Source organism: Bufo bufo, chromosome 2 (genome assembly GCF_905171765.1).
Source record: "Bufo bufo chromosome 2, aBufBuf1.1, whole genome shotgun sequence".
Taxonomy (NCBI): domain Eukaryota; kingdom Metazoa; phylum Chordata; class Amphibia; order Anura; family Bufonidae; genus Bufo; species Bufo bufo.
The window spans coordinates 256,660,146-256,685,446 of record NC_053390.1 but is presented as its reverse complement, the minus strand read 5'-3'; the positions used below and the strand labels follow the sequence as shown (position 1 = coordinate 256,685,446).

At 42.7% G+C, this 25,301-nt stretch overlaps 1 protein-coding gene across 1 annotated transcript; it reads right to left on the bottom strand.

The window, feature by feature from the left end:
- PRR14L (proline rich 14 like) lies at nucleotides 1-22,312 on the bottom strand. Its single transcript, XM_040419673.1, has 10 exons — nucleotides 22,271-22,312; nucleotides 22,105-22,189; nucleotides 16,318-17,449; nucleotides 13,417-16,284; nucleotides 12,985-13,062; nucleotides 12,785-12,898; nucleotides 12,388-12,694; nucleotides 10,088-10,197; nucleotides 2,301-2,372; nucleotides 1-1,452 (listed from the first exon to the last, which is right to left on the bottom strand). Exons 1-10 carry the CDS (start codon nucleotides 22,310-22,312, stop codon nucleotides 1,161-1,163), a joined length of 5,100 nt encoding a protein of 1,699 aa, XP_040275607.1. The 3' UTR covers nucleotides 1-1,160.
- Between the last annotated feature and the right edge of the window lie 2,989 nt (nucleotides 22,313-25,301).

The window sequence follows — 25,301 nt, the reverse complement described above, 5'->3', positions numbered from 1 at the left end:
GTGAGAACTGGTGTTTATTAAAGTTTTATAACTTAAAAACACACACAAAAAAAAAAATTATCTGTAATTCACAGAAACGTAGGGTCCAAGTAACACAGCAGAGCACACGCTGCTTATCACTACCACACAGAAGTTGAGAAATACCATTAACCCTTACAAGAGCAGCCAGCAATGTTTGCACATTGACCATGACCACGATTTAGAAAAACTGCAGTGTGTATGTAAACTATTGAATGAGCCTGGATAATCTACTGGGACCATAGCTACAAAGCTGCATATAAATATAAGCCAAATCAGTATGAAAAACAAAACGGAAGTGATTTTCTGAGGTCGGAGCTAAATTAAAAACCATCACTGCTTGAAAAAAGTCCCAGTGAGAGGACTGAAACGTCGCATTGGTGATTAAAGAACACATTTTTTTTTTTAACTACAACTTATGGGAGTGCCGTGGAATTTCTATCAAATTAAAAACCAGTTATCTAGATTAAAGCCTTAAGTTTCAAACACGGTTTTATCACAGTAACTTGCAAGGCACAAGACGTTTTTGAATTAACTAGGATATATGGAGCATAATAAGCCAGTATTGTGAGAATTATGGTAAAAATAAATTAAAAAGTACCTTTAGGAATCATGAACCAAAACCGATAATTACCAGCACTGCGCAAAAACAGTGCAGCATATGTGCAGTTAATTACATAGGAGGAAGAACAAACCTGCATCAAGCAACAGCTTATTAACCTGATTAGAACTTGCTAAAATCTGTTTTCCTTTTCATTACAACTATGAATATATATATATATATTTATAAATATAGTCAATATTATTTAAGTGCATTAATGCTATTCTTCACTTTCCAGTGCAGGGTTTAGATGTTTTTTTATGACCATCTGAAAGATCAGTAAAGATCTACGTCTCAAGCAAACATGCAAGTCCCTTAACTTAAAGCACATTTCCTGATGCCAAAGCTCAGATCGTGTGCTCCTTTGGTGAGGTCAAAAACTGACCATAATATTTTGTGAAAATCTTAGAATGCCTTTAGTCTTTCCGTGGCAGAAATCCACTAACCTGTCCAACTTAATGTCAAATTCCAGAGCATGGCTGGAAAACGACTATTAATTTAACTGAACAAACTAAACATTTATTAGGATGGCTAGTTGGTATCAGCTTGGCATTTTAGAAACTGCTGAATCACTTTCCATGGCTTCTTCCTCCATCAGACAGCTGTCTAGGTCCATGAGTTTCTGTATCAGAAGTGCATCGAGCTGTACACCCTCCATGGCAGCTTTCCTCCCCCTCTTGCAGCTAGCCATTACTTTCACTTTGCCTTTTGGTCGCTTGATTCTTGGGACTGTGCAGTCTCTAAACTCCAGGATACGTTTCCGCTTTTGCTGGGAGACAGATATTAAGACCCCATTCTTCTCTTTGGGTTCTTCAAATATTGTTTCAAGGCTACTGCACACAAAAGAGAAGTCCAAGACAAAATGGAGACATAAATATTCCAATACAGGCATATAATGCACAGAAAATACTGACAAAAGCACAGATCACATGTGATATGTACATAAAGAAAGAAAAAGGGCCAGCTGGAAACAAACAATATAGCCTTTAGTGAATCTTTGAAAGAAAATATTGCAGTTTTTATTTAGATTCTTGAGAAGAAAATTTACCCAAAAATGAGCCCCAATTTGTGATCGGTTTATATCAGATGATCACATTGCTGGAGGCTGTGAGTTTGGACCACTAGCATGAACCAGTGCGGTCCCCATACAATATGGACATATAATGATCACATACATATGGAGAGATATTGAGAATGGGCAAAATAAATGAAAGGCGTTGGCACACGACCTACATGTATCACCTATTCACAGGTCTGATTATAAATGTGTGATATCTGGGTGTCCAACCCTGACCAAACAGGGGTTGCAAAGTCCTGTGTGAATGGGGAATTAGTGTTCATGCGTGACCACCACTTCATTCACTTCTGTGGGACAGTGGAAGAAAGCAGAGAGCTATACTCAGCAGTCCTATAGACAATGAATGGAACAGTGGTCATGTATGAGACCTAACACTCCATTCACATAGTAGACTTTCCAACCTGTGTTCTTCTGTCCATACATTTACTTTAAGAATTCATTTATACATACATATATAACCTATCCTGTGAAGAGGTGATAATGGTTTGTGGGCTAACCCATTTAAACATATATGACCTAAGACTTCGACAGAAAGGGAAGCAAAAAGGGGGTGATTGAGGAAGAAGGTACTTTGACAACAATTCCCACTATGCTGTTGCATACCGAGCTGGTGGTGGAGACTTGTAATTCTTGTTGGTGTAAATATCCTCCAAGCTGAACTCTTTCTTGTTTACCCTACAAAGTAAAAAAAGATGAAGAGAATGAAGAGACTGAACATGAAATGTGAACATGTTATTCAAGGAATTAATTTAAAGTTCAGTTGTGAGGTGGACTAATACTGCTACCTATCCTCAGGACTCCCGGCACCCCTGAAGATCAGCTGTTTCAAGGCGTTGTGGCACTTGTGATACTTCCTTTTCAAAGTTAACCTGCACATTCAAGTGACTGGGACGAGCAGTTGTAATTACAATGCACTGTCGCTACTCTGAGGAGGAAGGAGCGCTCGTACGAGCACCGAGACCACTTCAAACAACTAATCAAAAGGATGGCCGATAGTCGGACCACCACCAATCTAATATTGATGATCTATCCTGAGGATAGGCCACCAATGAAACTCCACTACACAACCCCTTTATAATTGGAATCTACTCGCCTATTTACGATAGTCCCTCTCTGCTGAGCCAATGGTCCTCGCCAGTCTCTGTATACTTCCTGTGCAGCTGATCACATGCTGTCCAACTATGCGACTGCTGCAGCCAGTTAGTGGCCTCAGTGCTGCACATTCACACAAGCCACTGATTGACTGTAGCAGTCATGTGGTTAGGCCAGACTCGCATGTCCGTGTTCTGGTCTTTTTTCCCCAGTCTATATTTTTTGCGTGTCACAGTTCGACTGAGTTTAACTGACCAAAACTCACAGAACCACAGGGATCTAGGATGCTGCGAGTTTCAATAAAATTGTGATCAGCCGCGGCAAATGCCAGAAATATGGGAGAGTAACACCGCCAGAACACAGATGTATGTACCGTCTTTCCCCGAAAATAAGACATCCCCCGAAAATAAGACCTACCTCTAGTTTTGCCTCTTGCTGAAATATAAGGCATCCCCCCGAAAATAAGGCCTCCCCGATAATAAGGCCCCCCGGAATATAAGGTCTCAGAAGTTACTGCAAGGCATCTGACTCCTCCCGATCGTAGCGGCGGGCGCCGCCGCGGAGCTCACTGATTGGCCGCAGCACAGCCAGAGCTGTTCAGGCGGTGCGAGGTCTCTTTAAATCAGAGAGCCCGCGCCACTGCCAGGACAAGCTGCCGCCTGCTGCTCGCTCTGCCCTGACGGAGTCTGGCTGACTCACTGTCTAAATGTGAGTGAGTTGCGCAGGGCAGGAATCGGAATGGAGTGTGGAATCTGGCCGGCACGGACATACAGGGGTGACTGAGGTATGGGGGGGGGGGGGGGGGGGGGGGGGGGGGGGATGTCTGATAAAGTGGTGGGGGATGTCTGGTGAAGGTGGGAGGGGGGAGAGACTAAATAATCCACTGTCCGCTGGCACAGGGGAGGGGGATCACTTAAAATGACACAGGGGGATCAGAGGGGGGAATCAAAATGACACAGGAGGATAAGAAAGGGTACTAAAATTGTAATCTTCCCTCAGATTCTCCTGTGTCATTTTGATTCTCCCCTCTGATCCCCCTGTGTCATGGAAAAATAAGACATCCCCTGAAAATAAGACCTAGCGCATCTTTTGGAGCAAAAATTAATATAAGACACTGTCTTATTTTCGGGGAAACAGGGTATCTGGTATTCAACTGCACTGAAGTATACAGAGACCAACTGGTACCACTGAGAGGCGGTGCTGGAGCGTCCGGGGACCAAATGTGTAAATACTGTGTTTTTTTATTTTATTATTTGGACCAGGCCCTGGCTTTTGAAACAACTTGCACCCTGAATTCTTGAGATGCAAGTAATACTTGCAGATTTATGAATACTATCTGAAAGGATAGTTATTTTGTGATAGCAACCAATCACAAAACAACTTCAATTTTTTCCAAGGGAACTTTAAGAAATAAAAACTGTGCACAATTGGTTGCTAGGGGCAAGAATGACATTTCATAATTGTTGCCCAATTGAGCAACTGATAATGTAGAAAATGTACTTGTAGGTCTTTAACAAATTCAAAACTTTTTTTTGCCATTAGTACTTTGTGATAGACTAGGTATATAGCAGTTTTTACAGCTGAAATATAAATCCCCACCATTTCCTTTTTCCTCTCAAATATATTTTTCCAGCGCTCTACTATCAGGAGTTGCCCTCGTTTCGTCTCGTAACAGGCACGTTTTACCTTCCAGTTTCACCTTTTGTAACTGCACATACGGAAATTCCTTACATTCCTGTTATACATATCGTTCCTTTTATGTGTCAGAGTCAACATTGTAGTATGGGAAAGGGGGAGCTGAGTACAAAGGGTTTTTGCTAACTGGTTTTTCCCAATTGCTTAAAGGCTTGCCAAGGTAAGCCACTAAATTACTGCATTACTTAATGGGGTTGTCCCAAGAAAGATATTCTACGTTTTTCAAAGCAGCACCTGGATCAGAATACTTTTGTAATTGCATGTAAATAAAAATTTAGTATAGTCGCTTATTTATTCAATAAAATATTGGTATAACATGACCTGCTATTTGCTCTTTTCCTTATTTGTTTGTCCACCTCTGAGGAGGTCGCACACGTTCAGTTCGATCTTTCAACTGCCACCAGCCTTAACTTCTCTGTTAGAAGCTGTGACAGTTAGGGCCAGTTCACACAGCCTCAGTGGGCCCCCTTGTGGCATTTTGCACAACACACGCGGCAAGAAAGCTGCATGTATTATAGATGTTGCCAAATACAATAGACAGAACATGCTACAGAGTTGGTATATATCTACCCAGTGTTTTAATCCTTCAGGTCTACTCAGTATTCTGTTTTTACTGTACACCCTCTAAAGAAAAAAGACAGACATTGAATATGAAAACAAATTTCAATATTAATGCTGATAGCACTGTGCTGCTGCCTGCCTGCCCCTATGCCCAATACATGATAATATTTAAATTTGGGGCCCAGCAGGGCAGGCTGCAGCAGACTACTATCAGCAGTCCAGCAGCCTCATATTTGCACAGGCAGGTGCAGCAGAATCAGATTACTTTAGTACCTGTACTTGGTTGTCTGCACACACAGGTCCTGCCTGTCATTATTGATTTCCACAGGGCTGTACTGGTACAGAGTATGACAGAACTACAAGGCTCTGCATGTCCATCCTGTCATTATTGGTTACCAGAAAACAGTACTGGTGGATAGTATAGCAGAGAACTACAAGGCTCAGCATATCCAGGCTGTCATTACTGATTACCAGAGGACAGTACTGGTGGATAGTATAGCAGAGAATTTCTAATGAATGCTTCCATTATCGAAGCGCTTATTAGTACTGGAGGACCGGGAAGCAGTGAATGCAGCGCTTCCTGGTCCTCTGCCATTGGCTCTGCTGTGTCTGCGCACAGTGCAAGGACGCTCTGTGACCTCACGCTGTGCACGTTGGGTCACAGCACAGCAGATGGCAGGAAGAAGAGAAAGAGCTGGATGCTGGGAGCCCGCAGCATCTGGAGCAGATTATATATATTTTTTTTATTTGCTCTGAGGCATAGTGTGTGTGTGTGTGTGTGTGTGTGTGTGTGTGTGTGTGTGTGTGTGTGTGTGTGTGTGTGTGTGGGGTCTTCTTTATATTGGGGCTCTTATCGGAGGTCTGATTGGGGTCGAGCTGAGGTCTGATATCAGGTCTTATTAAAGGGGTTATCAAATCCTAAAAAAAAAAAAAGCCCTCGTGTCCGAGTGAAAACATCAGTGTTTTTTTTTTTAATGGGTGTCTTGGGTTGGGAAGCAGCCAGTCGGCAGGCGGTGATGGGGACGAGCCTCCCTAGCATCACCCTCGTCCCCGTCTGTCTGACTCTTGGGGAGTATAAAAAAAAATGCTGAAATGAAGATTCCTATTAAATAACTTCTCCTTTGAGTAATGAAAATCATCCCTCTATGGAGGAAGAGATGGTCCAAAGCATGATGGCAAGCAGAAATGGGACACAGAAGTTGTGTCTTGATAATCCTTGTTTCCTGTAGAATATGGGCTAGAACAGTGGACTGGGACTGGATATTGTGGTACATTCTAGGGCAAATGATAGTACTTATTGGTGGTCTCAGAGAACCTTGGCAACTTGTGGAGCAAGAAGATGGGAGATATCCAGGAGAGCAGCTGGAAGCTGGCTGCAAGGCTCAAGTTATGAACCCAAGGGGAATGGCAAGGGATGCTGAAAGTGTATTCCATTTTACAGTTGGGGAGTTCAAGAAAAAAAATAAAAAAAAGCCACTGGGAGTCCAAGTGGAAGCATTTGCCACAAGCAAAATGGTAGACTTCTTGTCTATTTGAGGGACCCATAAGGTTACTATAGGGGAGCTTCTGAACAGGGAAGACCTTAGATCCAGCTCATAAAAGTTGTGAATTATCTGTCTGGGTGATTGCAGTCAACTAGAAGACTCGGTGAAAAGTGGTAGTGGGGAAGCGTAAGGCGGAGCAACTCCTGGGCTGCAAAGATAAGTACAGCATCTGAGTCTGCATATACTATGAACAAGCTCCCTCACAGTGCATGGGGGCCCGGTGGGGAAGAGCAGCCTCCTAGGAGGGGATCAGCCTGCTAGATCTTCCAAAAATTTCCTTGGAAAATGAGACCGAAGTAGGTTGGCCCCAATACACCGGTCAGTTTGTGCGGAGACCGGCTCCACGGACTGAAAGAAGCAGGCAGGTTCATGGATGGCATTTTTTGGAGCCTGGCTGGTAGGGCTATTGGCTCCGCACTGACTACGTTGGGACCCAGTGTTGCACCTACAGCAGTCCAAAAGAAAATGGTGCCTAGCTGCTAAGTGCCGTCCTGCTAAGTAATGGTCTAGCAAAAGAGAATATTCTGCAACAGCCCAATTACTCTGTCTTGGAAGGCAGTAAAATGGGTTTCAAAGTTAGCAAGAACAGCATTGTAGTATGAGGAACAAAGCCTAGCATCATCAGGACAATACACCGTTCATTTTTTGTCTAAAGGCCCCTTTACACTGCTAGATATAGCAGACGGCTGTTGGGAAGGAAGCATTCTTTCCCTGAAATCGCCTGCTCGTCACAGTATGGGGAGGAGTGATTGCTAATTGCATTGCTGGTCCCCATACGGAATCATTATTTGCCGGCAGCAGAGCGTGTTTAGACGGTATTATCTGCTGCCAGCAAATGATGATTTCGGTGTCTGCACAAACGATCATATTACCTGATAAATGAGTGTTAAGCTCGTTCATCAGGTAAGTGGCCTTTACACTGGCAGATAATCGCTAATGAGCGTTCCTACAACCGCTTGTCAGTAATTATCTGACCGACGCTCGGCCTGTGTAAAAGGGCCTTTAGTCATGTCAGATACAGTGTCTAGCATTAGCACAATTACTCCACCATTTAAAAGGAAATGTTTTTCCAAAAATGTTATCTGCTAGTTAAAACCAGATAGCAACAAACATACTTTTTTCAATCTGTTTATTATCTGACTACAGACTTTGTTATTCAATTTCCTGAACATTATATGGCGGCGGCCATCTTGCCTGAGCTGTTCTTAACAGCATTTACAAAAATAGCTTCACGGCAGCCCCATGGTCCATAGACACAATGGTCAGGAAGGGACTTCATTGACTTCTATGGGAGAGTCTTCTAGGCATTGTAGAAACAAAGTAGCGGGTCCAGTACTCTGGTCTTGGATAATACCATTGAGTTTTTATTTCAAATATCTTCAAAAGAAAGTCCAAAATGGCACACAGCAGGACATCTCCCCACACCAGTCTGCGCGTTTCGGACTCTACTCAGTCCTTATTAAGGACATAAAACAAATGAATCCCTTTTGCGTTTAAAAAGACTGAACTCACACGTGCAAATGTCACATGATCCACTAATGATAGGGGAGTAAAGTATTGGGTGGAAGCTAAAGGCAAATCTAAAGGTGGAAGCTAACCCTTGCAAATCCAGGAGAAAATATAGTACAACAAGAACATATGGTTGTAAACATACTGTTAATTCTAAGTCAAACTGGTATGCTGATAGAAATAATAAAACAAAAATATGTAGACTGCTATACCTATACATCATATATTGATATACTAGTAATAATCAGTAAAGATGTATCTCATCTTGGAGCCTGTTCAGACCATGTGGGTGTCTGCTTTGCAGATCCCGGCTCTCGGAACCAATTCAGACCGTACGGGTGTTGGCTTTATAGCCTGAATAACAAACTGATATACTGATAGGAATAATAAAAGTGTATGACTGCAGGCTGAATTCTATACCTATGCAACATGAATTGACATGCTAAAGATGACATTTGCACCTGTGTGAGTGCAGTCTTTTTAACGCAAAAGAGATTAATTTGTTTTAGGTCATGAATAAGGACTGAGCACAGTCCGAAACGCGTTAACTGGTGTGGTGAGATGTCCTGCTGTGTGCCATTTTGGCCTTTTTTCTTTTTAAAGATATTTGAAATAAAAATAAAAATCTATGGTTCTATCCAAGACCTGAGGGCTGGACCCGCTACTTTGTTTCTACAATGGATTTGCTTTTCCTAAGTTTCTGTGCACCGAGGACTGGCAAAGGCGGTGTGCTGATTGCATTTATTTATTTTTTATTTTTCTAGGCATGCTCTGTGACCTGTGCAGAGGTCATTGTACAAGGAATAGATAAGCTCTGACAATCGCCTATTGTGAATGGTGGATCCTGTCTTATCTGTACACAGAGGTGATCTCATTACAGGCAGGATTAGAATGACAGATAAGCAGGTAACTGCTGTAAAGTTATCTGTACAGACCAAGAAGTGGCGCCTATTATTAGGCTTAGTGGCCAGTGTGAAAACTGCAGGATTTTATGTTTTTTAAATATAGGTATTGACATGGAAAAGTAAATATCATCGAAAATACTTAAAAAAAAATATATAAAAGTTAAACATAAAAATGTGGTTTAAACAATAGGTCACGTTCTGATGACACATTCCCTTTGAGAGATGTCGAATAGCTGCATGATGCTTGCAAAGGTTGCGTACCATCTACAATATAACTCCTGCTCAGAAAAAATAATATATATAAAAATAAAAATACTCGCAAGGAAAATAAAATGTTTTTCTGTTCAGAGTAGGGAACCCAGCCAGAAACCAAGATAGCAAACACAGAAAAAGGGAGAAGCACAAGGACCATCCCCCTTAAAAACCTGGGAAAAGTATAAGGGGGCTGGGAAAGCAAAGTTTGCAGCTCCAGCACTGGACCCAAAAGAAGGAGTCAAGGTGAGAAGGTCTAAGAGCCCCCCCCCCCCCCCCCCCCCCCCCATATACCAGGAACAAGGCACAGACAGCCAAGTTAGACCTGTTTAGTTCAGTGTCTGCTGGTGGTGTACAGCCTGGCAGGAAAGGCATCAGCAGCTATACCCTGTCTCCTGTGCTACCCAATTACATGAGCAAGAAAAGGCCTCATGCTTCAGTTAAGAGACAATATTAAGAAAGTAAGGCATTTTAGCTGAAAGATGCCAGAAATATCTGAAAGGAGCAGGTCCCAGAGGTGAGACCCGCTCCTACCTCACAAACATGACCCCGCCTTGCCTCACTGTGTAGAGGTGGCTGTGCGTGTGCGGCTCTTTCCACTCACATCTATTTGAGTTCTGAAAATAGCTTACTCGGCTATTTTCGTAATACTCATAGAAGTGAATGGAAAGAGCCGCAAACGCACGGCAACGTCATTATTCACAGATGCAAGATGGGGCTGTGTTTTCTAGATAGAAGCAGGTGCAGAAGACATGTAATAAATGTTCAGACGGCAATACACCTTTAAAAATAACTGCATTTGAAAAAATATAAAAAACATTTGACAGGATACCTTTTTGGTTTTGGGAGACCCATTGGCGTCAGATTTGGATCTGGTTTGGGAATAGTTTTTCTGATTCGAATTTGAGAGACTCGTTGAGGCCTCCTTTCAAAGGATCCCTTCTGTAAAATAAAATAATAAATTTCCCCTTAAACCACAGATAAGCCAAACTACTTACAGAAGCTGAACAGTAAAGTTGATATATAATGCTGTAAATGTAAAAAGCAGGCACAACATTGTAAACCAGCCTGCGTCTGCTGATAGAGAAGCGAGGAGAAACTTACTTTCCCATGGACCCCCTGCACTAATCATATCAGTCCTCTCATAAAGATGTAGCATGTTTTGTATTGTTCATTAATATTACTTTCAACTAAATTCTAAAGCCATAAACTTATTTACGCAAGATTCAAAAACCACTATTAAGATTAACATCACCCATTTTTAAGGGATCTTTCCATTTAGGATATATCCTTTAACTGGATAATCCAAAGGAGGCTATCTGAAAATTGGCATAATTTTTACTGAAATCTACACCAGACCACAGTTGGCATAGGGACACCAAAAGATGTGACAGATATATTACCAAATTAGGTGCATCTTATGCCAAATGAGCACTTAGTAAGACTGGTGTATGAAATGTCATACCTTAATAAAATGTTCCCCAACAATTCTAACTAGGGATCGACCGATATTGATTTTTTAGGACTGATACCGATAATTTGTGAACTTTCAGGCCGATAATTTATACCGATATTCTGGGAATTTTCATTTTTGAAAAAAAAAATAATTCCTACACAAATCTGCTGAAAATTAATATGGTTTATTGTTAGCGTGTAGTTTTTTTTTCATTTATACTTAATATTTTTTTTTTTTTTTTTACAAACTTTTAGCCCCCTTAGGGACTAGAACCTTTGTCCTATTCACCCTGATAGATCTCTATCAGGGTGAATAGGAGCTCACACTGTCCCCGCTTCTCTGTGCTTTGTGCACACAGCAGCATGGAGCTTATCATGGCAGCCAGAGCTTCAATAGCGTCCATGGTACAGGCTGCCATGTTAACCGATCGGAGCCCCAGGATTACACTGCTGGGGCTCCGATCAGAGGAGCGGGGACCCTGTTGCCACTGCCACCAATGATTAATTTAGGGGGGGGGGGGGGGGGGGGGCGCGGGCGCACAGCGCAACCAATGTTTTTAATACTCGGGTGGGGGGCGCACTGCGCCACCAATGATTAATACTGCTGGGCTTGGGGGGAGCGCACTGCGCCATTAATGAAGAGAAATCTCTCATTTATTCATATATAGGAGGCGGGAGCTGGCTGCAGAGTCACATAGCCGGCTCCCGACCTCTATGAGCGGTAGCTGCGATCCGCGGCACCTGAGGGGTTAACTAGAGGTCGGGAGCCGGCTATGTGATTCTGCAGCCAGCTCCCGCCTCCTGTATATGAATTAATGAGAGATTTCTCTTCATTGGTGGCGCAGCGGCCATAGCCCCTCCCCTTCTCTTGTCCTCCTTCCTCTCATTGGCAGCAGCGGCATCACAGGGGGGAAGGAGACACTGCTTCCTTCTCCCCTGTGCTGCTGAGGGAACACGGAGAGCGTTGTCAGCAGCGCGATCTGTGCTCCCCATACGTTATCGGAATATCGGCAAAATAGATGCCAATACCGATAACGGTCAAAATACTGAATATCGGCCGATAATATCAGTAAAACCGATAATCGGTCGATCCCCAATTCTAACATCCGGAGCTGGAATGAGGGCCCTGATCAATCAGATTCAGAGCAGCTCAGCTTCCAAATTCTGTACCCTGAAGGTCCCTTTACACAGGACAATTTAGCTATTGTCGGGAAGGAAGTATTCCTCCCCATCAAGTGCCTGCTTGCCAGTGAAAAAGACTGTTGCAATTACATGCGGTGAACTCCTCCACAGTATGGGGAGGAGCACTGGCTAAGGCCAGCGCTCATTCCCATACAGAATCATTGCAGGTGAACAGGTAATCAATGTGATTAACTGCTGAACGAGCAGGTAAAATCGGCAGCAATTTACACCGCCAGATCATCGCTAACAAGTATTCCTATGAACTCTTGTTAGCAATTATCTGGGCGATTCTCGGCCTGTGTAAAGGGACTATAAGAGGGCCGGACACCGATGTAATTCCAAATGACTTTTCATGAGCAGATAAAACACAGAAAACTCAGGACAACTGCAGTGTAAATTATTCACATCCATAGAGCACGATATTCTATATGATTCTACAATGACTGGTGAGAGTTTGGTTCTTCAAAGCAATGTGGACTTCATTTGAGGGCTTACCTCATTTCCCAGGTCCTCTTTCTGACTTTGTGTGCTGGGAAGGAACATATTCTCTCTCTGCTCAAAAGGACATGCCTGGCCCTTAGGTGGTGACTCAGGGCAAGGAAGATCCACAGCAGCATCTTTCTGAATGTGTCCATCACAATGAGAGTCTAAGCAAACTGTAGGGTTCTGATCTTTTAGTAAAGAGGTGTTTACTATAGCCTTCAAATTATGTTTCAGAGAAGACAAACCAAGTGGACGTTCTAGATTATTTTTGTGCTGAGTAGAGGGGTCAAGTGGCAGATTTAAGTTTCTCTTTTTCACACTAGAAAAAATGAAGGAATGCTTAGGGACTTCCTCCTGTCTGAAGGAACAGTTTGACAATTCTACATCATTCTTGTACGGAGAAGACAACCAGAGGGATCTCGGATCATCCTTCTGTTGAGCGGACAAAAGAAATGGAAGTCCCAGATATTCTTGAAGACATATGCTCGGTTTCAGATTTAAATTGAAGTTCTGAGCAGGTAAACTGCAAAAATAAAATGAAAAACACAAAATGGTGGTATAATGACTAAATGGTTAATAAACATAAAAGAAATAGCATATTTTACCAACCTGTATGTATTCAATTGAGAAATAGTGTTCAGGGGCATCTGAGGAACACAAACCAATGCATTTGGACTTCTACATACACTTTCCAAAAAACAAAGAAAACGAGATCAGTAAGGAAAATATAAGGAGTATTTTGTTCATAGACAACCCCACCTAAAATGTAATACATCCATCATGCCAAATATTCTCCTACCACTGAAAGAGAATCGCAGTAAATGCGATTGTCAATTTTGCCCCAAAAATCATTATACAAATATTAATCTTTTGCTTTGACTAAAATAATTTCTTAATTTGAGCAGGATATGTTATGTTAAAACCAACTACATATGAATAGCTAAAAAACAACCTACACATTAACACACATTCTAAGACTATCCCTACTGAAAAGCTGGAAACACAAAAAACCTAATGAGTAAAAAAGCAGGAGGTGGTTACCTGATGCTGTTGCTGCTCTGGCTTGGCAGCAATACACTGCAGTTTGGATGTGTGTTGGCACAGTCAGAAGAGTAGGTAGACAAGCCATGTTGACTCCAAGTAGAGAGAACACGACCTAGTGAAAATGCTAATGAGGAAAACTGGTCTTTTGCTCTTAAAAACTGTGGCTGTGATCCCTTAAGTCCATGTGCAAACTGTGTTACAAAATGTTTTTGGACGGTGGGAATTCGACTTCCCAGATTCCTTCTCCTAGTCCACAACCTGTAACATCCAGGAGATGAAAGTGCAAGTACGGTGTGAAGGCCAAGCATCGAGCATCCAGACTTTCTGAAAGCTTTTCTTGTATGGCTGGACTCTGAACTCGATTCTAAAGACCTAAACTCTGGGTTCCACTGTGTGAGGAGGTGAATATTTTCAGTGTCTGCTGGCACGTGGGACGAAAGGAAAAGGGACAGTGTCCATTCAGAAAGTTCTGATGACTGAGCAGTAGTCTGAGGACTTCTTAAAATAAAGTCTGGGGGGTTGAAGTTTACAAAGTCTGACAAACAGCTAGGATCTACGTTTACATGAAAAGAGACAGGGAATGTTAAATTATCACAAGTGTTTAAAGAAAAAGCATCACCTAGACCACTAAAGTAAGCTTTTGGGTAAAGATTCATAGACTGAGAAACAAGGCGGTCTCTACTTGATGTAAGGCACACATTTTCTTGCCAAATTTGCCCTGGCTGGAAGTTCATTCTCATACGGACACATGAAAAGACATTCAGCAGTTTTCTTGCCTGAATCTTCACGCCACGAAAAGGAATAACTTTCAAGTTGTTGGAGAATGTTTCCGATTTGGATGGAGTAGTCAGTCTATTAGCAATTCTTGATAATTTGGTTAGCAACATCTGATCTTGGTTGGATTTCAGTAAATGTGTAGGCCTCAAAGCACCTCCCTTGGTCGGTTTGGAATAATGAAGCTTAGAAGTCAGATTTAAATCTACATGTTTTGCTGGCAAGGATCTATAGCCAACATTAATATCATGGGTATTGTGTGTTTTTGAAATTGGGAAACTCTTGCAGGTCTGAGCCTTGAAGTCTATCGGTAAGGTTTCTTGGGTGACGAAGCTCTTACATTTTCTGTGTGGCTGCCTCTTCACAGAGATGTTGGTGTCCAAAGAGCTGTGTCTGATGTAATTTGGAGGTTCCTTTCTGTTACAAGCTTGTCTAGGCTGAGAGAGACGGTGGCTTTCTGACTTCTGAGAAAACTTGTCTACACAGGTCAACGGGCCAGAATTGACAGGTAGAACATCCTTTCCATGAAAAATCTTTGGTCTTTTTGCTTCCTGTGATGTAGAACAATTAAGGCTTTGAGGTGCAGGTCTCAAATTATACTGCTTCCTGTTTTCAGCCGTACCTCTCATCTTCATCTGGCAACCCGCAGATTGTCCAGTTCTCTCTCTTAATGACTGGCATTCCATCAATAACTTTTCATGAATTTTAATTTCTGCATTTAACACATTTCTCTGGGACTTGACTCGTGTGGCTTTAGTTTTAATGGAAACAACGGATTTCACCGGAGAGGGCTTTTCCACACGTGTCAAACATTTCTCCACATGCAGCATAAGTGGGCTTCTGTTCTCTCCTAAAACAGCCGGTCGCACACTTTGTGCAGGACCATTTATATCTGCTGCCAAAATCTGTACAGAGTCTGAAGCTTTAAAAGTCTCTTTAAGAGTGGCACTGAGTTCTGTATCTTGTATTAGTGCAAGAGATTTACCTAGACCATCCAGTATCGGCACTGATGGATCAGTAACATGCAGTCGTGAGCTGCCTAACACTTCACTCGGGCTGTTCTTACTCTCATTCAGGGCTACCTTTGAGATCGGTGAAGAAGTGGGTAATGATAAAGCAGAACAGCCATCAAGATGCTGATGGGACAAAGACAAGTGATGCGCACACTTTTCTTTTAGGAAGCACACATTTGCACGTCTATTATCACCTAATTGAGGGAATACAGGCATATTATTCACATCTAAAGCTACAGAAGAGTCACATAAAGCAGCAGAAGTAAAACGACACATGTCTAACTGGTTGATGGTGGGGGGTATACTGGATGCTCTGTTTTCAAACATATTAATACTATGGCATGTAAATGAATTTAATGAGACATCGCACGTAACTTCTTGTGCTAACAGTGTACCCATTTTGCTAAAAGCATCTACAACTGGCCCATCTTTATATTTACCGCTATAAAGGCTCAAACCATCTACTGGGTTCTTGAACGCGTTAAGCATACAGACGTCTTCCAAAGAAACATCAGCTGGTTCTTCCAAGAGGGTGCCTTCTTTAACACTGCCTTTCAATTCATCTGCATCTTTCTTAAATTCTTGGGATTGACATGTTTTGTTGATAACATTTATGGGCATCCTCAAGGATGACAGTGAATTTATTTCACACTTGGAGAAAGAATCCCAAATATCTATATAAGGTACAAGAGCATATGATGGCGTTTCGTCAGTACGGTAGCCTACGGTCCGACAAGGCACCGTCAGGTAATTCGAGGTCAAGACTGTTTCTTTCATTTCTACTAGTAAATTTGATTGCATAAGAGAAGGAGTCATAGACTGGTCAGAGTTGGGGATCTTATGAAAAACAGTGTTTGAATCATTTAATTCAAAATTTGATACTTCTGAGTCAACTAAACGGTCAGAATCTTCAGCAATTTTAAGGGACGTGGGTGTGTCATGTACTACCACTAGTATATTGTCACAAAGCCCCTGTTTCCCAGTGGTGTCTGACAGAGGTAACTTGTCAGTCTGTGCAATGCTGCATTGATTGTCTTCGGTCTTCACGGGCAGAAAATAAGAATTTAAATTGGTCTCTGTGATCCTAACATTTCTGTCAAGGCCATCAGATGGGGCTACAGACGTAAATTGTTCTTCAGTTTCCCCATCCGGCTCGGTATCTCTGTTATGAGGGTTACAGTCAATGTAAGAGGTTTCAACGCAATCTACTGAAGAGCTTCTTGCAGACCTTGCGTATGAAGGGTCCCCGCATACGCTTGCCAGTGCATCTGGACACAATGTACTGTGTGAACTTAAATCTGAACCATCTTCCAATTTATTGGCACATGTATATTTTTGACAATCAGGAGCGCCATCACTGAGAGGGGTGTTACAATCACTCATGCTAGAGGAAGAAGAACATTCTTCAGTGTCAAGTGTTTTGGCACTAGTCACATTTTCTAAGCAAGGTGGAAGATGTGGTTTAAAAGAGAGATCATCTTCTAAGGTCCCTGGTGATGTACTATCATTTTCAATGACAAATTTATCATATAACTGCAAGCCAACATTTGAGGTGTCAGACTGACTATCTTGGAGTGTTGTGCTTTCAGTCTTTGCAGAAGTGGTTTTGGAAGGATATGCGATAGAGATGTCATTCTGTTTTTCACTGGATGAGGTGGTCTCAGTTTCTTGTTTACCAGACTCCATGCTCATGTCTAAGTCCTTATCCTCTGGCTGATTTTTTTGTGGTCCATTTATATCATCAGCTGTATTTGGTTTCAAAAGGCAAATTGCAGACCTGACTTCATTTATGCAGGAAAATCCCTGCTCTTTGCAAACAGATGCTTTGTGAAAACTTGTAGGGGCTTTTGGAAAATCAACAGGTTGAAAAGTTCTCTGAGTTGATATACTCTGAAGATGTGGCAAGTGTTCAACCTCAAGGCACTTTACAGAATCTCCTGTGTTATAGGCTGTGCATTGGGGACTTGATGACATTAATGCAGTACATTCATGGGGAAGCAATCCTCCAAGAGACCCCTCTATTGATGACGTGTGGGTCACTGTAGCTGCTGTACTGCTCATTTCTGGTATCACATTGACAGAGTTAGATATCTCCAGGTCTGGGTGCTCATTTCCGTTAGGTTCATTCGCCAGATTACCCACGCTCTCACTCTGCTCCGACTGTAAAACTGTCCCAGTGCCCATGACTTCCATACCTGCAGTTTTAGCATTCATCCTCCCAGGATCACTCACATTATGACCATCTGCAAGAACAAGAAAAAAAAAAGAAAAAAATATGAAGATAAGTGATCACAACATCTTATTCTATTCTTCCCCAAGGTGACCAACAGAACCCCCCACCATAGTCTTACAACATCTGCTTCTTTGGTGTGTGTGTGACCTGATGTCACATTTGGATACAAGATTGGGCACTCTAGTGTCATATAAGGGGCAACAGAAAAGATCAACCTCCATGTGTGATTTGTATCCTTGCTCCTGATTGCCAATGTAACAATCAGGCTTTTTAAAGAGGAGCCGACCCCTTACCTGACAGGTCTCTTTAAGTAAGTACTTGCTTTCACCATGTAATAATTCTGGAGCATCTTTTCTTATGACTCTGTGATGTGGAATTCATATATTATTCCTACTAGAAGTTTATTAATAAATTGTCAGCAGTCTGCAATAAATATCTGAGTTTTACCAGTTTAGCAAGTTTTACCCAGCACAGCCCATCCAATCGGTGCCGACAGTGAAAGAATGCAGAGAGACAGACAGACCTTTATTGTAGCCTAGTGGCGATTCATTCATAAACGTAGTAGTAGGAGTAACAGAGGAACGACTGCAGAGTCATAAAAGAAGCTCCAGAATTGTTATTACATGGGGAATGCAAGTAGTTACCGAAACATACCTGTCAGGAGAGGTGGCAGCTCCTATTGAAAGTACACTATATACAGTCAGAACCATAAATATTGGGACATCGACACAATTGTAACATTTTTGGCTCTATACACCACCACAATGGATTTGAAATGAAACGAACAAGATGTGCTTTAACTGCAGACTGTCAGCTTTAATTTGAGGGTATTTACATCCAAATCAGGTGAACGGTGTAGGAATTACAACAGTTTGCATTTGTGCCTCCCACTTGTTAAGGGACCAAAAGTAATGGGACAATTGGCTTCTCAGCTGTTCCACGGCCAGGTGTGTGTTATTCCCTCATTATCCCAATTACAATGAGCCGATAAAAGGTCCAGAGTTCATTCCAAGTCTGCTATTTGCATTTGGAATCTGTTGCTGTCAACTCTCAAGATGAGATCCAAAGAGCTGTCACTATCAGTGAAGCAAGCCATCATTAGGCTGAAAAAACACAACAAACCCATCAGAGAGATAGCAAAAACATTAGGTGTGGCCAAAACAACTGTTTGGAACATTCTTAAAAAGAAGGAACGCACCGGTGAGCTCAGCAACACCAAACGACCCGGAAGACAACGGAAAACAACTGTGGTGGATGACCGAAGAATTCTTTCCCTGGTGAAGAAAACATCCTTCACAACAGTTGGCCAGATCAAGAACACTCTCCAGGAGGTAGGTGTATGTGTGTAAGTCAACAATCAAGAGAAGACTTCACCAGAGTGAATACAGCCTAATGATTGCTTGCTTCACTGATAGTGAGCCTCAAAAACAGGAAGGCCAGATTAGAGTTTGCCAAACGACATCTAAAAAAGCCTTCCTAGTTCTGGAAAAACATCCTATGGACAGATGAGACCAAGATCAACTTGTACCAGAGTGATGGGAAGAGAAGAGTATGGAGAAGGAAAGGAACTGCTCATGATCCTAAGCATACCACCTCATCAGTGAAGCATGGTGGTGGTAGTGTCATGGCGTGGGCATGTATGGCTGCCAATGGAACTCGTTCTCTTGTATTTATTGATGATGTGACTGCTGACAAAAGCAGCAGGATGAATTCTGAAGTGTTTCGGGCAATATTATCTGCTCATATTCAGCCAAATGCTTCAGAACTCATTGGACAGCGCTTCACAGTGCAGATGGACAATGACCCAAAGCATACTGCAAAAGCAACCAAAGAGTTTAAGGGAAAGAAGTGGAATGTTATGCAATGGCCAAGTCCATCACCTGACCTGAATCCGATTGAGCATGCATTTCACTTGCTGAAGACAAAACTAAAGGGAAAATGCCCCAAGAACAAGCAGGAACTGAAGACAGTTGCAGTAGAGGCCTGGCAGAGCATCACCAGGGATGAAACCCAGCGTCTGGTGATGTCTATACATTCCAGACTTCAGGCTGTAATTGACTGCAAAGGATTTACAACCAAGTATTAAAAAAGTGAAAGTTTGATTTATGATTATTATTCGGTCCCATTACTTTTGGTCCCTTAACAAGTAGGAGGCACATATGCAAACTGTTGTAATTCCTACACCATTCACCTGATTTGGATGTAAATACCCTCAAATTAAAGCTGACAGTCTGCAGTTAAAGCACATCTTGTTAGTTTCATTTTAAATCCATTGTGGTGGTGTATAGAGCCAAAAAAATTAGAATTGTGTCGATGTCCCAATATTTATGGACCCGACTGTAAAATAGGAAACAGTCAGAAGGAAGTCTCTACCAGAAGAATTTCTCTTACAGGGAGTAAATATACTGTCTGCTTGGTACTGAAATGGGAATGTACATCTCAGTATTTTGAGATAAAATCAGAATAAAGGGAAATCAGATTTCATGGCATAGGTACAGGGTATAAACCAGATATTTATTAGTTTTTATAATAAAGCCATAGGGAAAAACTAAAGTACTAGAATTTATATAGATTCTGGGTCAAAAAAAAAAAAAAAAAAAGGGAGGCGTGACAGTGGCAGGCAAAGTTCATTTATCATTTTCTACGCCTGTTTTAGGCATAGAAAATGGTCTAAATCTACACCGTACATTTATGAGCCAGTGCAGGGGCTCATTAAGACTCTCAGCTTTCCCGACATGTCTGTTTCAGTAAACATGTATATTCCTGATAAAAGAAGCAGGAACATTGTTTCTTATGCATCTGCATTGTGCTGCTCCTGTAATTCCTCCTAGAAACAGATGAACTGAGTGCTCCCATTAGCCTTTTCAAATGGATGTGTCTGATACAGGCATTGGACGGTGTCACATTGTGTGGGGACACACCCAAGACCAAGCTGCCAATTTATTGATACATTTCTAAGAGGAATAACAGCAGAACAACACGATGCACAGTTCTATGAAAAAAATATTGCTATTTCATGGGAAAAACAAGTATTAACTAAAAACAGAAGAGCTTTAGTTAATGGAAACTATTAGAGGTCTATAAAAGGTTAATCACCATGGGCATATACAGCATGTTACTGTTTTGCAGTCCTTCTGATAAGGCTACTTTCAAACTAGCGTTTTAGTTTTCCGGTATTGAGATCCGTCATAGGGGCTCAATACTGGAAAAAAAACCTCTTCAGTTTTGTCCCCATTGATTGTCAATAGAATCAAAACTGAACAGAACAGAACGCTACAAAATGCATTCCGTTCCGTTTAGTTGCGTTCCCATACCGGAGAGCAAACCGCAACATGTAGTTTTCTTTCCATCCTGGGATGCGGAGCAAGACGGATCTGGCATTACCCCCAATGCAAGTCAATGGGGACGGATCGGTTTTCTCTGCCACAATAGAAAACGGATCCGTCACCCATTGACTTTCAATGGTGTTAATGATGGATCCGTCTTGGCAATGTTAAAGATAATACAACCGGATCCGTTCATAACAGATGCAGATGGTTGGATTATTAGTAACGCTTCTACTGAGCTGTGTGGGGGATAATTTTTTTGCGGGACGATCTGTAGTTTTTATTGTTATCACTTTGGAGTTTGTGTGACTCGTGGGAAAGTAGCCTTAGCTAGGACTAGAAGGGTGCTGCCGACAAACAGGACTTTCTTCCTGATGCCTCTTCCAAAATATAACTATCCAGGAATCTATCCAGGTCTGAGAACTCCTCTAAACCTGTTAGACTCCTTCAGATGCCCAGATTTTAAGTGTCACATTAACATTACAGTGGTGCTTCAACTCCTTAAGGATAGGTTCCATTTTAGTTTTTCTGTAGCCATATAAGGCTTTATTGTTTGCGGAAAAACCTGTATTTTTTTTTAATGGCACCATTTAATTTACCATGTCTAGTATTGGAAAATAAGAAAATCTTTGTGGGGTAAAAATGATAAAACCCACAATTCTGAGGGTTTTGATATTATGACGTTCACTGTGTGCTAAAAATGACATGGCATCCTTATTCTGCGCAATACGAATGCAGAGATATCAAATTAGTATAATTTTTGGGGATAAAAATAAATTTCTTTGCCTCTGCATTTTCAGACAGCCATAACTTTTTATATTTCTGTATGAGAGCCTTTTTTTTTCGGTCATTGTAACCGATCAGAGTCCAACGATTTCACTGCAGGTGCTCCGACTGGAAGACAGAGTGACCCCTCTCTCTGCATAACTCCACAGAGGCCTTGATTGTTAATGAACACTGCATCTGAGGGGTTAAATGGCCAGGTTCAGCGTCATTGCCGATCCAAGTCACTGTGGCCGGCTGTATTACAGAGCAGACACCAGCCATGTATAGAGCGGGATCAGAGCAGCAGCCCGCTCCACGCATTCCCTCAGCCACAATGACGTAGAGCAGGCATGCATAACCTGGGGCCCTCCAGCTGTTGCAAAACTACAACTCCCAGGATGCCCGGACAGCCTACAGCTATGAGCCTTCAGCAGGGCATTGTGGGAGATGTAGTTTTACAACAGCTAGTGGGCCGCAGGTTGAGCATGAATGACGTAGAGGTATTGTGGCTGAAGGGGTTAAGATCTGCATACTATAACTAATCTATTTGGGTAAAACACAAAAAACCTTATACCTCTCATATTGAGCTGATTGGTATGGTCATGTGCGATGCTGATCTCAAGGAAGTCTTCTCTGACCTGCGAGTTTGAAGATTCACCCTAAAGCAAGGAAATGACAACCAACGTTTAAGCAATCAGTTTAGAAAGCTAAAAGCATCAGAAAGTACTGAGCTCTGCTACCTCCCTCAGTCCCACAGAACCGCAGTACCCACGTGTGACCATCGCCCCATTGAAATGAGGGACGTGGGACCCTTGTTATCGTGATCAAGTTGTTGTCCCATTACAACAACTTAATTCCCGATCAACAGGATAGAGGATAAGTGTCTGATTGGCAGGGATCCAACTACTGGGGCACGCGACAATCACAAGAATGGGGGCCCATATTCTCCCACTTGAATGGAGCAGTGGAAGCGCATCTGCACTGCTGATCCATTTAGCAATATGGGGCTGCCGGAGATAGCCGAGCTCATGTACTCGCCTAGTTCCGGCAGTCCTATAGAGGTGACTGAATGTAGCAGCACATGCATGCAATAAACGGAGAAACACAGGCTCAGTTTCCCATGAATGGCGGGGGCCTCAGCGGTCACACATGTATAACAGGGGATAAGCTGTTGTAATGGGAAAGCCTGTTTAAGTCAGTAGAACATATAAAATAAGAAGGAATTCACACACGGCATATTTGATGCAGACATTTCTGTGGCTCTCTCATTCATAAAGGCTCATAGAAAGCCATGTGCCCAATTCTTAATTTATGGAACAGATTTGCAGTCACAGAAATTTCTGCATCAAATCTGCCGTGTATCAACTCACCCTAAAAGAATATAAGAAAAAAGAACTGCGCACAATGGAATACAGTCCGGTTTTGAGCTGCACATGTGTGCACATGCATCTACAAAAGACATCCTTTAAAAGGATATTCCATATAGTGGATAACTATTAGATCAGTGTGGGTACTACCGCTGGGACGCCCACGAGAACGGGGGCCCCAAACCACAAAATGAATGGAGTAGATGGACTGGCATGTGCACTGCAGCTCCATTTGTTTCTATGGGAAAATAGAAATGAATGGAAAGCCACTCCGTTCATTTCAAGGTGCTCCACGGGGTATGGGCCCCTGTTTTCATGATTGGTGAGGGTCCAAGCAGTAGGACCCCCACTGATCTAATATTTATCCACTATTCTTCTGTGGATAGGGGATAACGTTATATAACCGGAATAGCCCTTTATAAGAGAAGTTACTGCTTACTGATGTACTGGTGTCCTTGTTTCTAGCACAAAAGAGAAGTTCTGGAATAATCTTGGTGTCCTCGCTGATTTCTGTTAGTGAGCAGTGTACCTCTTGCGCATTAACATGCAGAGCTATCTGATCCAGGTTACCCGGGTCTGATGTAGGATCAGGACCAATCTGGAGCTCATGGATGAAGGGAACATGTAGTCCAGACCACCTGTGAGGGACAGTCCTGCTCAGAGACGATTCAAGAGGGTTCAGATGTCTCTGCTCCAGAACATCTAGTTCCAACATCATGATATGTGAGGTTGAAGGGCAGTCTGCCAAGCTGCCTGCCGGTGCCTGGAGTGGAAAGGGAAATAAATGAAGGATCAGACTTAGCGCAGTTTCACAGGAGCGAGTCCATTGCGGGAATCACGTCCCGTTGTGTGTGTGTGAGCGTGATCCTCCGCCTGGACTTGCAGGAGCACACGGCATTATCATGATTTATAATGCTATGTTCCTCTTCTTGACCTTACTTCTACAGGATCATAGTGACAGCTTCATGTCAGTATGATCCTGTAAAAGGAAGGTCAAGCAGAGACACATAGCATTATAAATCAGTATAATGCTGTGCGCTCCTGCAAGTCCAGAGCAGAGGATCACGCTCACACACGGAGTGTGATTTCGAGACTGCACACGCTCGTGTGAAACAATTCTAAAAGGCAACTATCATTTTCATTTAGTTTGTATTAAAAAATAAATAAAAAAAAAATACATAAAAAATACAAAACAATAAAATTCTAAGAAAATAAAAAACGAAGCAGGGCAGCGTCTGAAAAATTAAATTCTTTGTGGTTTCACAAGACCCTGCTAAAACAGTGTATAGCCTTGAAAGTCTCACATTTAGGCCCCATTCACACATACGTGGATTTTCACGGACCACGGTCCGTGAAAACCCGGCCTTGTTGGTTGCTATGACGCCGTGCGCTTTGTGCCGCTGCACAGTAATACACTCGTATGATCTATACGAGTGTATTACTGTGCAGTGGCCGCGTGGCACGAAGCACACGCGTCCTAGCAACCAATAAGGCCGGGCTTTCACAGACCGTGGTCCGTGAAAACCCACGTATGTGTGAATGAGGCCTTAAACTGTGTCAGGGTGAATTTAAACTAAATTATTAGCCGCAGCGCCTGTCCAAAAGAAAAGGCAATAGAAGCCAAGAGTTTGATAACCTTTTACGATACACACTGCGCAGTAGACAACCCCAGAGAACGGCGAGGATTCTTTGGCTACGACTATCCAGTCTGGGGAAGCTATTCAGTGAAAATATCTAACGCTGTAGAGCTACCTGCAGTGAATGCAGGAACCAAGGGTATGGAGCCCATGCTCTGGGGTTTGCTTGGTTCACCAGGTGCTGCTGGACATGACCTGCACCTACAATCCTGTGACTAAATATTGTCTACAATATTATTAGGACGAGTAGGCGCACTCTCACGGTGCCCAACGATATCTGTGTGAACGGCTTTATATGCTAGAGCATACAACTCTTCTTCTAAGTATCTCTCAGTGGGTGGAAAGGAGCAACTTTCTACTTATTACTATTATTTTTACCAAAAGGATCACACGTGCGGGGGGCGGCCAACTGCAGTTATGGCCAGACGCATCTAAGAGCAGCTCCGGCTCCCACCAGCAATCCTGACCACACTACATTTGCCGAATTCTGACCTGGCAAGCACACCTGGGTCTGCAGTAAGTGCTAGACCTGAATCATGAGCCCCAGCAAAGCGCAGATGGCGGCGGAGCTCGCTAGACAGGATGCCCAACATGGCGCCGCGGCTCCTTCACCGACACGTGCGGCCAGCACCAGGAGCCAGATGTCACAGCAGCCACACTCTGATGCAGAGCCTGAACCCGAATTTACCCTGCAAACCTCCCATCAACAACTTATGGCGGCCATAACAGGGTGCCAGGTCTCCCTGACAGGTAAGATAGAGGAGGTT

Bases quoted from the DNA above. Each gene is read 5' to 3' on its own strand.
- PRR14L (XM_040419673.1), bottom strand. From the start codon at position 22,312: ATGGTCACACGTGGGTACTGCGGTTCTGTGGGACTGAGGGAG. The intron at 12,899-12,984 runs GTTGGTAAAATA...TTATTTTTGCAG, and splicing joins TCTCAATTGAATACATACAG to TTTACCTGCTCAGAACTTCA. The intron at 10,198-12,387 runs GTAAGCCCTCAA...TTTATTTTACAG, and splicing joins AAGAGGACCTGGGAAATGAG to AAGGGATCCTTTGAAAGGAG.